Below are 16,859 nucleotides of genomic sequence, written 5' to 3' on the forward strand. Positions count from 1 at the left end.
TACCAAAATAAATAATCTTCTCTACTCTAGGTACAAGGCCTGAAATTTTTGGGGAGAGGGGAGCAGTCGATTAGATCGACTTCAGTATGCAACTGGTACTTAATTATCAACCCCAAAAGGATGAAAGGCAAAGTCAACCTCGGCGGAATTTGAACTCAGAATGTAAAGACAGATGAAATACTGCTAAGCATTTCGCCCAGCGTGCTAAAGATTCTGCCAGCCTGCCACCTTACCAAAATAAATAATAAATACATACCTGAACTCAAAATGATACACTCCATATTTTCTGTAGGCAACATAGAGATCACTTAAATAAAGAGCAACCTGGAAAGATAACAATATCAAATAATCTTTTGATACGTGTTTGTAAAGATTGATCAGTCTATAAACTTCATCTTTTATGATGTTTTTTACACTACACTTAAACTTGTAATCATTTACAGATGCTCAATTTTTACATATATATGATATGATGGCAACCGTGCATACAGTTTAGCTCCAAGTTGGCTCTGATAGATCAAACCGTTGATAAAAGATGTTCCAGCCTTGAGCAGCCCAAATTTTGTTTCAGTTCAAGATACACTTTGTTGGAGAATTGTAAAAAAAAACCCACAAAAACAAACAAGTTAATCATGGGTAGAATGTCATTTTACAAGAGTTTTACTTAGTGACTGACACCAGTGCCGTCTCACTGGCATCTGTGCCAGTAGCACATAAAAAGTACCATTCAAGCATTGGGCCTCATGGAGGCAGTGACAGGTGACCAAACGTCTTGGTAATATACTGTGCTTGTGTTGACTTGTCAAGCCAAGTGAGACCATAGTCATGTCTGATGCCAGTGTCAGGTCAATGGCACCCATGCCGGTGACACGTAAAAAGCACCCACTACACTCTCAGAGTGGTTGATGTTAGGAAGGGCATCCAGTCATAGAAACCTTGCCAAATTAGATTGGAACTTGGTGCAGACCCCTGGCTTACCAGTTTTCATTTAAACCAACCAACCCATGCCAGCATGGAAAGCGGACATTAAACAATGATGATGATGATGATGAAGGCTAACTTGGAGCTAAATAGTTATACTTCTTGCCAACTAAATGCCAGAGTCCTAGTTACTTTGGCTGGTATCAATCAAGCTAGTTGTCACTCAGTTCTATTATCACCTAGCTGGCTGTCAACTGATTGCCACTGCCATGTGTACATATATTTTGGTTAGGCTTGAAATAGGGATATTTAATTCTAACACGAAGTTAATTTCAGGATTGGTTTATCTTCTTTCACTTGGTTCTTTCTTGCATATATCCCTATATTTCAATGAAGCAAAGTATTATTTATCCCAGGCAAAAACAATGGGCCAGGTACTTGTGATATTAATGTTTTTCTCAGTTAACTAAACATGAATTACCTAAGATTAGAAGTACCCTTCTACAGGTCAATACCAAAGTGTATGAAACAGTATTGATTGTGTTGATGGCTGATTCAGTCTACATCTTCTGTCTGAGAAGACCTGTCAAACCAAGTGAGATCATAGTTGAGGCTGACGCCGGTGTTTTGTAACTGGTACCCATGCCAGTGGCATGAAAAAGGCACTCACTACACTCTTGGAGTAGTTGACATTAGTAACGATATCCAGCCATAGAAAACATGTCAAATCAGACTGGAACTTGGTGCAGCTCCCCAGCTTACCAGTTTTCAGTCATTTAATACCAACTCATACCAACATGGAAAACGGACATTAAATGATGATGATCATCATCATGATCATCCAAAAATAAAATAAGAAAATGATCACTTTATAATTTTCATAGCATTAATAATATGTTTAATCAAACATACGATGAAATTCCATTCTGCTTTCTTCAGAACATATACTGTTTCACCATTTGTATAAGGATATCTTTCTCGTAACACATAAAACAGATCAAGTTGTGATTCTGGTTCACTAGAAGAAAAACATATACATATATATATATATATATATAAATGTGTATAACATAATATCTATATAAATATACTAAGTTGCTTTATCCTTGTCGGTTAAAAGGATTCTTTAACAAAAATCACTTTAACCTATTTAGTACCAACAAATGTGAGACTGTCCCTGACCCTACAACCAAAATTTAATGCTATTTCATGTCCCAAAGACCAGCTTAACAAGAATAAAGATATTTTCCTGAATTTTTCAATAATTTCAAAATTAATTGTAGCAAAGGATGAATATCTCAACAGAAATATGGTAACAAAAGCATGAAACTTACTACTCTACTGACCCATGGGACTACATTTTGAATCTTGTTACATGCACTGTACTATGCATTGCTGCTAAAAGTATGTACAGGATTTTCGAAATAAGTTGTCTCCTATCAGATAAATGACCTCATTTGACATTTCATTCAATGTGAATTTTCACAACATACATACATTGAAGGTTCGTGGCTTAGTGGTTAGGGCACTCAGCTAACAATCGTAAAGTTGTGAGTTCAATTTCTGGCAGCACATTGTGTCCTTGAGCAAAACACTATATTTTGTGGCACTCTCTTCCATTCAGCTAGCAAATATGATTTGTACTTGTAATTCAAAGGGCTAGCCTTGTTACATTCTATGTCAAGCTGAATCTCCCACAGAACTAAGCTAAGTGTATATGTGTCTGTGGAGTACTCAGCTACTTGCGTGTTAATTTCACGAGCAAGCTGTTTCATTGATTGAATCAACTGGAAGACTTATTGTTATAACAGACGGAGAGCCAGACAGATATGAATCACTTTAGTATAATACTTATAATACAGTATAATAACTTATAATGCATTGAAAGGAAATAAGTGAAGCAGAAATGTGTATTTTACTTACGGTCCAGTATCCTCATAGTATCTGCATACAATTTGGTCATCAACAATATCAATATACTGAGATGGATATTTTTTCATCTTCCCAGCTGCATTAGAAATCTCAACATTATCTGATTCAGCAATGTTTTGAGCAACCTTCAATACACAGAAAGGGAAATAGATAAGATATCAAATTTATGTAACTATAATAGTATAATATATAACTATAATCTAGTACAGGTGCATAAACACACCTGTGCCAGTGGCAGGTAAAAAGCATCCAACACACTCTAAGTGGTTGGCATTAGGAAGGGTATCGAGCCGTAAAAACCAAGCCACAACAAACAATTGGAGTTTGGACAGTTCCCAGCTGGCCAGATTCATGTCAAACCATCCAATCCATGCCAGCATAGAAAATGGAAATGATGATGATGACGATGATATAGACAAGGTCTAAATAATGGTCATTACATATTTTTCCTTTATTGGGGTAAATGTGGCTTACAACTGTTTCCTGTAGTCATAGGTTCGTTACTGATAGGTTTATTCAAATGATCAATGATCAGTTGAGAAAAGTTGAATGACCTTAAAAATTAATGCTATTTTCTGTCAGAGCCATTTCTGATAGAATGGTACATGCATGAGGGGTGGAGAGAAGAGAGGGAGCAAGTGGAAGAGAGATAAGAGGAAAGGGGAAGGCAAGTGATGATTTGGAAGGGAAGGACTAAGGTGAAGAGAAGGAAAGAAGAGAGGAAGGGATAGAAAGAGTAGGGGAGAGGAGGCATTCAATAGAAGAAGGGGGATAAGATAGCTGAAATTGAGGAAAGGACAGTCACAAAACATAAAGTGTCTGTAGTTGGGTCATCATACAAGAACATGCTTGCATTGTTTTTAGGTTAGATATTCTCCAAATATTGTTGCATTTCAGGAAAGTCATTTTATTTATTATTATTATTTTATTTTTGCCAAATAAACACACGAACTATGATATATATATATATATATATATATATATATATATATATATTTTCTTCACTTGTTTATTATTGTTATTTTATTATTTTTATTATTTTGATGCCTGTATGTTGTCCAGAAATCTTTCATTACACATCTATGGCTGCTTTAACGAATGAAAATAGATAAGGCATAAAATTTATGTAACTATAATAGTAAAAAAAAAATCATAATAAATAAAATGACCATCCCAAAGTACAGCAATATCTGTTTCAACACATGATTTCACATCAGTTATCTTGCAAAATGAATTGATATTCTCCAAATGTTGAGATGAAATCTGATATGAGCTATTTACACACATGGTCAACTTAAATCTTTAATATTTAGTCATTTGTACTATCATGCATAATGAGGGAATTGTATTAGTAAATGAATTAAATATCCGCAGTAACCATATTGTGAGGGGGAGGTTGAGAAAGCTTTGGTGAGCTTGGATATACATTAAAGATAAAGGGAGAAATGTGAGGTGAAAATAAAGATAAAATAAAGTTAAGCTATTTAAAATCGAATAGAATTGGAGGTCAGATATAATTTCAAATTAACCTGAATTAAAGAAATTTTAAAATTTAAACAATTAAAGCTATTATGGATAAAAAAATTAAATTAAAATTTATAAAATTAACATTAAAACAAAGAACTAAAAGAATTTTACAAAATAAAAGGTAATACTAAAACAATAACAATAATAATAATTGTTTCTACTGTAGGCACAAGGCCTGAAATTTGTGGGGAGGGGACTAATCGATTACATCGATCCCAGTACTCAACTGGTACTTGATTTATCAACCCCAAAAGGATGAAAGGTAAAGTCGACCTAAGCAGAATTTGAACTCAGAACGAACAACAACAAAGTAACTCAATAAAATAAAATAAAAATTAAGAAATTTAAAAAGTTGTAAAATTTAAAGAAATAAAAAACATCTACCCATACACATATAAAAAATTAGATAACTTACATTTAACCTTTAGACATTATACCCATCCCAACCAGTGTCTCTTGCTTTAGTATTAAAGTTATCTAGGGAACCTACTGAAGGATTTATTATAGGAAAGCTTACAGCATACCACTACTTCTTGCCTATGATTAATACGGTTACTCTCAGAGACATGTAATAATTATTCAAGGAGGGATACTCAGCTAGCTACTCATCAAACCAAGGATACTTTAATATGAAGGCTACATAAATCTATCTGGGTTCATTCATAGCCTAAAACCTAACTCGGTTGTATACAGTATAAATGCCAAACTGTATAGCAGTTATAACAACAAATGCAATCTTTGCAATGCAGAAGTCTTATCTATTATATAATGCAGCAATTGCATTAATAAAACAAAATGACCTTATTCTTAATTGTAAACATTAGGTTATGCCACACATTTTTAAGGTACAAATGATAGTGTCCTCCACAATAATTCCCTGTGAATTTATAACACATTTTTTAACTATCTTTTAACATATTTCCATGACTTTGTGGTCTCTTTATATTTTCCTCTTAGCATACTGGGGTGTGCATGCATATACAAATGCACCCTCTGTGCACACATATATATTTATGTTGATACAACGGGTGCGAAGTGAGTGTACATATGTATGTATGTGTGCATGACTGTATAAATCTACTGTGAAATTAGAAAACAACCAACTTTACCAGTGCCTACCCTACATCATTATCTTTACCCATCCTTACCTTATATTCCTAACAACCATTATTTCCCCTTAAAGATTACTCTCTACGCTTATCTCCTCCTCTTCTCGTCTTTTTTCCTAACTCCACCTGATTCCCACCACTCTTAAATATTCAACCTCTTACTTTTTCCTTGACAATTACATTTCTTCCAACATTTAAAAATTTTTTATTCTGTGTACATGTGTGTGCATGGGTACACCAATGTATTTGTTTGCTGCTGACATAATAAAGTGGCCCCAGTTTAATATAAATAACAACTTTCTCTCTCCTTAAAGTCAGCAGCCATCTAATCTATATGAGGAAAAATCTCATATATACTTTTACTCAGTTAGGCCTCAAAATTACTGTAACCACTAATCTATCTGAAGTTGATTTTTTAGATAATTCCCTAGAGTGAAACTTGTTCTCTTATAAGCTCTATCATAAAGTAATTGAGAAACTCATGTATATCCATAAACAGTCATGTCACCCCACTTAGCATTTAAAAACATTACAGCCAACATCAGTAACAGGATGTCTATTTTCTCCTTTTCTAAAGAAATATTTGTAAAGCAACCCCATAATATAATATCCTGGCTAACAATGGCTTCAAAGATAAGATGCCTTACAACCATTCAATTAAAAATATGAAACATAAAATACACCCAGGAATATAATATGGTTCTCCCCACACACCCACAAACTTTCTCTTTGAATGTTATGACTAATGTAGGTAAAAAAAATTCCTTACTTTAATAGACAGGCATTTCCTAGTAAACAATAAATACAAGAAAATTAAATTTTTAATAGACATTCAGAGAAAAATTCCTTTACATGCTTTCCCAGTATGAAAAACATATCACTTGCAGGTCACACCAAGAATTCAAGAGACTCTGAAGCTTGCCCACTCAATCACACATGCTTGACCAACTCAGTGGTTTATGAAGCCAAAGTCACTGTAGTGCTCCAAAGTAAGGAATTCCAAAAGAAAAATTACTTTTTTTTTTAACTTGCTTCAGCCAGCTGACTTTGGCCATGCTGGAGCACTGCCTTGAAGAATTTTAGTCAAATGAATTGACTCCAGGAATTATTTTTTCAAACCTGGTACTTATTCTATTGGTCCTTTTTTTTTGCCAATCTGCTAATTGACATGAACATAAACACACCAACATTGGTTGTCAAGTGGTGGTGGACAAGCACAAACACAAACACACATATATATGATGGGCTTCTTTCAGTTTCCATCTATCAAATCTACTCATAAGGCTTTTGTTGGCCCGAGGCTATAGTAGAAGACACTTGCCCTAGGTGCAATGCAGTGTGAGTGAACCTGGAACCAAGTGATTGGGAAGCAAACTTTTTACCACACAACCATGCTGGTTTATGAAAAACAAATTTCAAAAAAAGATACACAAGCAACTGGTTTCCTTTTCAGCACATATGTAAGAATAAAGCTACAAAGTTAACTAGTCATATATGGGAACTGAAGGTCAACCACACACCAAACACCACACACAATCAAGTGGAGCATGATGGTGTGATCAATTTTTTTTGTAAATGGATCAAAGAGATGCAGGCTTTGTGTAGCTGAAAATCTCATATTCTTTTTAGATCCAACAACTCCATGAACCTAGTAAATTCCAGCTCCAACATAATTAGTAACTGTAAACACATGGCCAAATTTCTCATTGAACTGGAAGATTCTATCCTCTTTGGATAAAACATGCAGTCTCACAGACATCAGCTTCCTCCTTATTGACATAGTTTACATATGCTGTATTAATTCTGATTCAAACACCATCCACATTAATTCTGATTTCAACAGACAAAGGGGATCCATTAGTCTTGCCAGAGATGTGTGAAACCTCTCTGATGCTGGTGACATTATAAAATATACCTAGCACACTCTATAAAGAGGTTGTCATAAGGAAGGACATCCAAACCAAAAATTGAAATTTCAAGTGTGACATAGGCCCCTGGATCCACTAGGAGTGGTGAACCATCCAATCCATGCCAGTATAAAACAATGAAAATAAAGACCTTGATCCTTGTACTTAATCTGGTACCTATTTTATCAATCTCTATTTATCTGAAGGCTAAGTCCCACAACAAATTGAGTTACAATCATTTAGGAACAAAAATGCTGCAAAGTATTGGTACTGATTTACACCGGATCACTCGTGCACACACATGCATGCACACACATGCATGCACATACACACACACAACAGACTTCCACATAGGTTCCATTTCTTAAATTTCACTCACAAATCATTGTTCAACTGAAGACCCACGGTGCAAGCTACTGGCCCAAAGTGTGACTGGGTGGAATTGAACCCAGAATACATCTGTGAAAAGGACTTTTTAACCACACAGCCATACTTTCCATCATTATTTTTCATTATACAATTCACTTCGATTCAGAATATATAATCAGCATGGTAAATATCAACAGTACCTGTAAATTCCAATTGCATTTATCCAAAAAGAACTTAGCTTTGCCCACATCCAGTCTTGGAACCTTTCTAATTAACTGGTCCATTTTTGTTTCCTTGTCATCCCTGTAATTAATTTTTAAAAAAATCAAATAACATTATTTGTAGTTTAATTTTTTTAACACAGGAAAATTATACAAACGTTTTCTGAAAAATTAACTTTGACACATGAACATTCTATTTCAAGAGAGATTTCTTTTTATATCAAACATAGTATGAAAACCAATAAAAGAAAATTTGTCAGTATTCCAAAATATATCTATGTTTAACCCTTTAATATTTAAACCAGCCATATTTGGCCCAAATATTCTGTTTTATGTTCAAACCAGCCAGATCTGGCCTCTCACACCTACCCAACAACGTCAGTCTAAGGTTAAACAATTACATCATTGAAATCTTGAAGCTTTTGAGATAATGCATGATTCATTCAAAACAACAGAGATAAATAAGGATTACATTTAACAGTAATCTGAATGGTAAAGGGTTAAACCATAGTTTTTTACTTATTTAGCAAGACTATATCATTGCTATTATGCAAAAGTGTTGTAAGTCCAAAACATTGCTTTTTCAGAAAATGAAAAAATGGTTTCACCATTCCATAGCAATCTGAAGCAGCTGGAGATATGATACTTTGACCAAAAGAACTAGCTATTGCAAGCAAAAATAAATATTGAAAAAAATGCATTTGGTCAAACTTGGACATATGACAGTTTAACATAATAGCAACAATATGTTCTTCAGAATAATAAATTTTAAGCAAATGTGGTGCAAATGGATGAGGACAGCTGTGTGAAAAAGTACCACACCCTAGCAGTTGAAGGAATCTGTGGAAGAGGTAGACCCTTTTTCTGTCTTTCTGTCTCTGTCACACTTAAACCTTTTAGCACCTGATACAAGATCACCTCCTCTAATTACTCCTTCCCTCCCCAAAATTTTTTGTCTTGCAAGTTACTTGGTGATCCTGCTAGTGATGGTGTCCTGTAAAAAGCATCCAGTCCACACTGTAAAGTGGTTGGCATTTGGAAAAGTATCCAGCTGTAAAAACAATGCCATAAAGCTGAACTCACCTGTGCTGATGCCACATAAAAAGCACACAGTCCACTATGTGGGGTGGTTGATGTTAGAAAGGGCATCCAGCCTTAAAAACCAGCCAAAACACACACAGAAGTTTAGTGTAGTCTTCTGCCAGGCCAGCTCCTATTAAACCATCCAATCCATTCAAGGTAGACATTAAACAATGATGATGCTGGTGATGTTAGTATTTATAAAAGACCAACACAGTTAAAACACTATGTGCAATAAAATCTGCTAAATGTTTGCAGATGTTCAGTTATTTCTTCATGCAACCCAAAGAATATATTTTCATTCAGCAATTTAACCAGTCATTTACTTCATACCAGCCAACAACAACAACAACAGCCCACAAGTCCATTTAATACTGCCATAATATAATTCCTAGCTTCTTCACAATACTGCTTTGTATCACTGCCTTCATTTCCCCTTCTCCACATAGCTAACCACTGAAATATTTAATCACACTATATTCTTTTTCATTTCCCACCCCCCACTATGAAGTTCAGTTTGTTTACTTGCTCCATTGTGTGTTTTGATATATCACAATCCATTGAAGCTGTGACGGTCGGAGGTGAATACTGTATCTTATTTTTAATGTTTTTGATTGTAAGGTATAACAAATATTACTATTTCTTAAGTAAGAAGCTATGATGGTAAACTTGTCACTTATAACTTAATTATAAATATTTATCACCATGCATAACTCTTAATTCAGGCTGCGTAAATGTTATGATGAATTATACATACCAAGACACAGAACGTGTGTTTAATGTGTGCATGTATGTTGAAGATGTGGATTCATATTCTTTTTACCGTTACATAAAAAAATACACAGTTTCATAAATACAGAAATAAATTTAACAAGTTGAAAGAACATGAAGTAAAGGAAAATAATTTCTACATTAGTTTATTTATGTACATTTGGCATAGTACAATTGGAAAGTAAGGTCATTTTGTCGTAGAGAATTACAACTTAAAATTCACACTAACTAATCTTTCATACTAACTACTAGAGTTCACAACAATTCAATCTTGTTGGATTTGAGTATTGAACATGGCATAAAGATTAGCCGATACTCAAAAGGGTGAGTGTCGTGGATTTGAGTGACAATCAACGATCACTGGAGAATTTCCCAAAAATCAGGGTTTTTATAACTGCTCATACAGGAATTCTAAGAACTGTACTTTGTGAAAGATTTCTTTAATGAAAGTTCAGAATTCGTATACGGGCAGTAATTTTTAACCAATGAGAAATCAACAATTTCTCCTGTTCGGGCAAACGAACCTATGTTCTCTCTCCGCCTCTAATGAGTTTGCTACAAAGCTATGGGGACCTCCAGTTTTTCTTTTCATGAGTGATTACTAGCCCATTCTAATATCTCATTGAAACATTCAGAAAATAATACTCACCCTTCATCTCCTTCTTTTAAAAGGATTATTTCATTATCACCTTCAACAGACACACACTCACCAGGCATAAGAATGTGTTTCTCAGACTCTGCAGATGTATGCTTGACTATTCTCAAATGTCTGGACAAAGTCTACAAAACAATATGCATTACACAAGTTAAACAGGATAATCCAAGAAAATTGATGATTGCCTGCTTCTGCATATAGCAAATATAAAATGTTCAATAAAAATAATCATTAGGCTAATAATGTCGTGTATAAAGCACTTATGCTGGTTTCATGAATAAAGCATCCATACTGATGCCATGTTAAAAGCATCCATGTTAGTGTCATGTAAAAAGCACTGGTGATGGTGCCACATAAAAAGCACTGGTGCTGGTGCCACATAAAAAGCACCAGGTCCACTGTAAAGTGGTTGGCATTAGGAAGAGCATCCAGCCACAGAAACCATGCCAAAACAGATAATTGGAGCCTGGTACAGCATTCTGGCTGGTCAGCTCCTCTCAGACTATCCAACCCATGCCAGCATGGAAAACAGATGCTAAATGATGATGACAACAACAATGATGATGATGATGATGATGATGATGATGATAATGAAGCTAATGATTTTGTTCTCTTCACTATGGGTTTAACTTCCATTTATTACAATTTCTTGACTCACTGGCCCTCGTGCCTGTGGCACGTAAAATCACCCACTACACTCTCAGAGTGGTTGGCATTAGGAAGGGCATCCAGCTGTAGAAACTCTGCCAGATCAGATTGGAGCCTGGTGCACCCACCTGGCTCGCCAGTCCTCAGTCAAATCATCCAACCCATGCCAGTATGAAAAGCAGATGTTAAATGATGATGATGAGGAGGATGAATTAAAACTATATTATGTTAGTATCCACTTTACTATTTGCTTTCCATTTAGCAGGAGTCCCTAGCCATTTTCTCCTCAATCATTATTTCAAGTTGTCATTCCAACCAGTATCTATTCATTATAACTCTATATTCAGTCATTTTAGCTCTAGAAATACTAAGAATACTTTGCTAAAGAGGTCTGATAATGCTGAAACCTGTCCATAGTTTCAATAGTGTTTACCTCTCACTCCATTCTAATCTTAATTCATTAAATTCTGGAGTTACTTATCCTACTTTTCTTAACCAAATTTAATCATCAAGCACATGATTTTTTTTTTTTTGTTTGTTCTCATTAAGTTTGTAATTTCAGTCAATTAAAATCTCTTCTCTTACTGCTTGAAGCATGTTAGCAGCAACCTTACTATTCATATAACTTAGTTTGCCATGAAGAAGAGAAAATATAAAGCATTTCTAAGGTTTTTCAGTAGATGCCTCATATATCAGATATCTCCTCTTCATGACAACTTAATTTATATCACGTTGCGCATGGCTTAGTGGTTAGGATGTTGGATTCATGATCATAAGATTGCGATTTCAATTCCTGGACCAGGCGACATGTTGCATTCTTGAGAATAACATTTCATTTCACGTTGCTCCAGTCCATTCAGTTGGCAAGAATGAGTAATCCTACAACAGACCAGCACTGTGCCCACTGAATCGCCAATTTCAATTTCATCATTCTGAGAAGAATAAAACAAATACAACTAATACATGTTATATATATATATATGCGTGGCCGTTGCCAGTACTGCCTGACTGGCCTTCATGCGGGTGACATGTAAAAGCACCCACTACACTCTCTGAGTGGTTGGCGTTAGGAAGGGCATCCAGCTGTAGAAACTCTGCCAAATCAGATTGGAGCCTGGTGTTGCCATCCGGTTTCAGTCCTCAGTTAAATCATCCAACCCATGCTAGCATGGAAAGCAGACGTTAAACGATGATGATGATGATGATGCAATCAGTGTCATTGACTCAGTTCATCCAAGCCTGCTCAATAAATAATCTTTATTACAATGTTAGCTATTGCTTATTGTCTATTAAGAATTTCATGCCTTAATTCTTTTGTAAGTTTATTACTGTTTTTCTATAATAACATAAAAATGTAACACATATAACTAACATAAGAAATATAACTAAATAAAAAGCTACCTACCAAGTCTTTTGCATTTTCATCTTGAACAAGTTCACTATTGAACTGCTTAGTAGCAGCCTGTGGAAAAAGAAAAGAAAATTATTATACTAAGGCTCAATAAACATTTATTTTTCTTGTGTTAGTTACACAGGTATCAGACCTCTTATCTAGAATCCAGAAATTCAGTTATTTTTTAAACTGGCTGGCTTTGAATTTTACGGGCTGTAGTAGTTTGCCACACGGTCACTTTGTTTTGGTTTCCATAGCTTTTAAATGGCTTAATAGAGATCAAACAGACCCTGCTCTAGAAATGTATTAATTTGTATATATTATACAATTTTGTTCTTACTTTTTGTTGTTTATTTTATATTTTCAGTATATAGTTAGCCTGCGTCCAGAAATTCGGAAAATCCATAAATCTGGATCATCTCCGGTCCCACGGTTGCCAGATAAGAGGCACCTGTATATGTTCATAGTATCACTTACATTCATGTATCAGGTTATATCATCTATCTTTTACTTGTTTCGTTCATCAGACTGTGGCCATGCTGGGGCACTGCCTTGAAGAATTTTAGTCAACCCCAGGACTTTTCTTTTAAACTTGGTGCTTATCTTATTGGTCTCTTTTGCCGGACCATTAAGTTATGGAGACATAAACATGCTGACATTGGTTTACAAGTGGTAGTGGGGGAACAAACAGAGACACAAAGACACACACACACACACATGCGTGTGCACCCCCACCACACACACAGAGTATGCAAGAAAGGATCTGAAAACCCAGAAGATGACTTTCAGTCAGGGATTGTGCATAACAAATAAAGGATAGAATTGGTATTTCATTGATTCTACCATTTACAATTGTTTCAATAAAAATGGTTGATAAATCATATACTTTTTAAAACATAGAAGATAATGATATTCTTTTCTACTCTAGGCACAAGACCCAAAGTTTTTGGGAAGGGGGCCAGTCGATTAGATTGACCTCAGTACACAACTGGTACTTAATTTATCGACCCCGAAAGGATGAAAGGCAAAGTTGACCTTGGTGGAACTTGAACTCAGAACGTAAAGACAGACGAAATATCACTAAGCATTTTGCCCGGCATGCTAACGTTTCTGCCAGCTCACCACCTTATAGGAGATAATGATATTGTCATATTGATTATATAAAATGTATTATTTAATGGTGAAGACACGTGGCTCAGTGGTTAGAGTATCTGGCTCACAATCAAAATATATAAGTTCAATTCCCAGCAGCATGATGTGTCATTCAGCAAGACACTTTATGTTGTTCCACTTCATTCACCTGGCAGAAATAAGTAGTACCTGTATTTCAAAGGGCCAGATTTGAGTACTCAACCAGCTGCACATTAATTTTATGAGCAGACTGTCGTGCTGATCAGATCAACTGGAACACTCATCATCACAACAGACAGAGTGCCAGTATTATACAATAACTGACTGATATTAAGCACCCTTCAATCCTTGGGTGATATGCAAAGCACCCTTCAACCATTGGGTGATATGCTGTGCCTGTGAAGACCTGTCAAACCAAGTGAAATCATAGGCATGGCTGATGCCATTGCTGTCTGACTGGCACCCATGCTGGTGGCATGTAAAAAGCACTGTTTGAACATTGGGCCTCATGAAGGCAGTGACGGGTAATGCTTGTGTAGACCTGTTAAGCCAGGTGAGAGCATAGTTATGGCCAATGTCAGTGTCAGGCCAGTGGCATGTAAAATACACTCACTACACTCTTGGAGTGGTTGGCATTAGGAAGGGCATCCAGCTGTAGAAACCTTGCCAAATCAGATTGGAACCTGGTGCAGTCCACCAGCTTACCAGTCTTCAATCAAACCATCCAACCCATGCCAGCATGAAAGCAGACATTAAATGATGATGATGATAATAGTCATAACTTTTGTGAGCAATTAGACATGGTTACAAAATGGATGAGTTTACTTATATATGGACGACCTGGTTGAGAAATGTTTAATTAATTAAGGCAGCAGGGCTTATTGTTAGAAATGTAAATGAAGAAAAAGTGGATTGCTATGTAATCGTATTTCTTAACAAGAACATTTTACAAGTTCCATTCATTAATCAATCCATAAATTCAGACATCTGTCTCGTTGAGACAGTGAAACATTTCAAAATGTGTAATAAATTCATCCACTTTGATCTCTGTTTGACAAACTGTTAGACTACATGACATAAAAGTGATTCAGCGTAAACACACATACATACATAAATCAAAAGCAAGCCTGTTAGCCTCACAAGTAAGACTGCAGTAGTTGACAAATAAAATGAAAAATGACTTACATCAATTTTCCAATTGTTTTTCTCCAAATAATATTTAGCTCGACCATAATCAATCCAATTGTCTATTGAGAACCGTTTAACAAGCAGAGCTTTGTTAAACCCCATCTTGTTCCAGTGTTTGCTGTGGACAATTAATAAAGAAACATAATACAGCTATTTAATTCTGAGAAATAAAGAAATTAGTGTTAAATTTTTATTTTTTTAAATGGCAGATTAATGTTGATGTACAATATAGTTTGATGAAAAATGCTTTAAATCAAAACCTAAATTAAAAATTGAAGTCTTTGGCAAAAAAACTACATAAAGGAACACATATAATTATATATGCACAATAAAACCCAGATTCATCCACTTACCTTTCAACAAATTTTTTTAAACATTTGAACCAATTCCTACTAGCTTCAGCTCCCTATAGGGGCTGGTACGAGCAGTATCTCTCTCAAACTTGGCTTTTTCAGAATAAATGCATCAACGTAATCATAAAGCAGGCTCTGGCTCAGGTTAATATCCCCTCAGTTCTGGAGTCATCAGGATTATCCAGAAGTGATGGGAAGAGATCAGATGGTCTTCCACTTTGTCCCTATGTAAGAGGTAGGTGTCTCATCTGGGATGTCACAGTCTGTGGCTCTTTTGCTCCTTCTCACATCCTGGATGATGTAGTAAATGGGAGGGTCACTGTTTCTGTAGGTGAACAGAACAAAATCTTTAAGTATCAGAACTTGTCAGTGAACCATTTCTTCCAGCCTGTGGAGTTTGAGATGTTTGGAAGGGCTAGGCTGATAACAAAAAAGCTATTGTCATCATTGGTGGCTCACCTTACTGAAGTGCCGAGTAATGCCCATGAGGGTGTTTGGCTATTCTGTATGTTGCTATTCTGTATGTTGCAATGCTGTATGTTGACTTACTTCAGGAAGTTCCACTGAACCTTGTGATATGCAACCAACTGAAGCACTCAGTGTTGAATTCATGTTTTTTTTTTCTTTCTTTCTCTTTTTCTCCTTTTTCTTTCTTTCTTCACTCATGCTCCTGTTTTCTTAGGTTTGGGATTTGTATTTTAATGTAATTTTCTATTATATATGTATCATACACATATGTGTTATACATGTACTTAAATTATATTTTTAATAAATAAAACATGTATTGTTTGCATGAACTGAACTACAGTTTCTTTTTTTTTTTTTTTTTTTTGTAACTTAATGTTCAGCTTATTTTTTTATAATTTAATAAAATATTTCATTGAGGGTTTTTCCTTTTTCTATTGTTTGCATGCCTTGGGGGTAAAATCATTAAAACTTATTAAAATATTACTACACTCATTTAATCATCAGCTAATTATTTTTCTTTGATCAGCGTTCATAAAATATTTTCCATCTCATTAGTACACTGGTATGAGTATTTTTTAAGCCTGCAGATACCTTTAACTACTGATGTACTTTGGGTTGTCTTTTTTTTTTCTTTTTCTTTCCCTCCCCATTCTCTTCTAAAAGGTAGATATTGTAGATTTGGCTAATCTATAAAATTTGAATTAATTTCAAATTTTCATAAGGCCAGTATTTCAGGGGAGGGAGTAAGTCAATCACATCAACTCCCACCCTCCATGCTCAACTGGTACTTAATTTATTGACCCCAAAAGGATGAAAAGCAAAAGTCAGCCTCAGTGGAATTTGAACTCAGAATGTAAAAAATGCTTAGCAGCATTTTGTTCAACATGCTAATGATTCTGCTAGTTCACTGCCTTACATATTTTATTCTTTTATTTGTTTCAGTCATTTGACTGCGGCCATGCTGGAGCACCACCTTCAGTCGAGCAAATCAACCTCAGGATATTTTCTTTGTAAGCCTAGTACTTATTCTATCAGTCTCTTTTGCCGAACCGCTAAGTTAAGGGGATGTAAAGGCACCACCATCGGTTGTCAAGCGATGTTAAGGGGACAAACACAGACACACAAACATATACACACACACACACACACACATATATATATATATATATATATATATATATATATA

At 35.2% G+C, this 16,859-nt stretch overlaps 1 protein-coding gene across 1 annotated transcript in view; it reads right to left on the minus strand.

The window, feature by feature from the left end:
* LOC106877687 (uncharacterized) overlaps window positions 1-16,859 on the minus strand; it is a 101,870-nt gene that overhangs the window by 71,583 nt on the left and 13,428 nt on the right. Inside the window, exons 2-8 of the mRNA XM_014926634.2 lie at window positions 14,850-14,970; window positions 12,546-12,602; window positions 10,487-10,617; window positions 7,966-8,068; window positions 2,845-2,978; window positions 1,834-1,939; window positions 257-324 (exon numbers count right to left, since the gene is read on the minus strand). Of these exons, the coding sequence (XP_014782120.2) occupies window positions 257-324; window positions 1,834-1,939; window positions 2,845-2,978; window positions 7,966-8,068; window positions 10,487-10,617; window positions 12,546-12,602; window positions 14,850-14,954 (704 nt within the window). The 5' untranslated portion in view covers window positions 14,955-14,970. The remainder of the gene's footprint in view (window positions 1-256; window positions 325-1,833; window positions 1,940-2,844; window positions 2,979-7,965; window positions 8,069-10,486; window positions 10,618-12,545; window positions 12,603-14,849; window positions 14,971-16,859) is intronic.

The sequence above is a fragment of the Octopus bimaculoides genome, chromosome 5 (assembly GCF_001194135.2).
Source record: "Octopus bimaculoides isolate UCB-OBI-ISO-001 chromosome 5, ASM119413v2, whole genome shotgun sequence".
NCBI classification, from domain to species: Eukaryota; Metazoa; Mollusca; class Cephalopoda; order Octopoda; family Octopodidae; genus Octopus; species Octopus bimaculoides.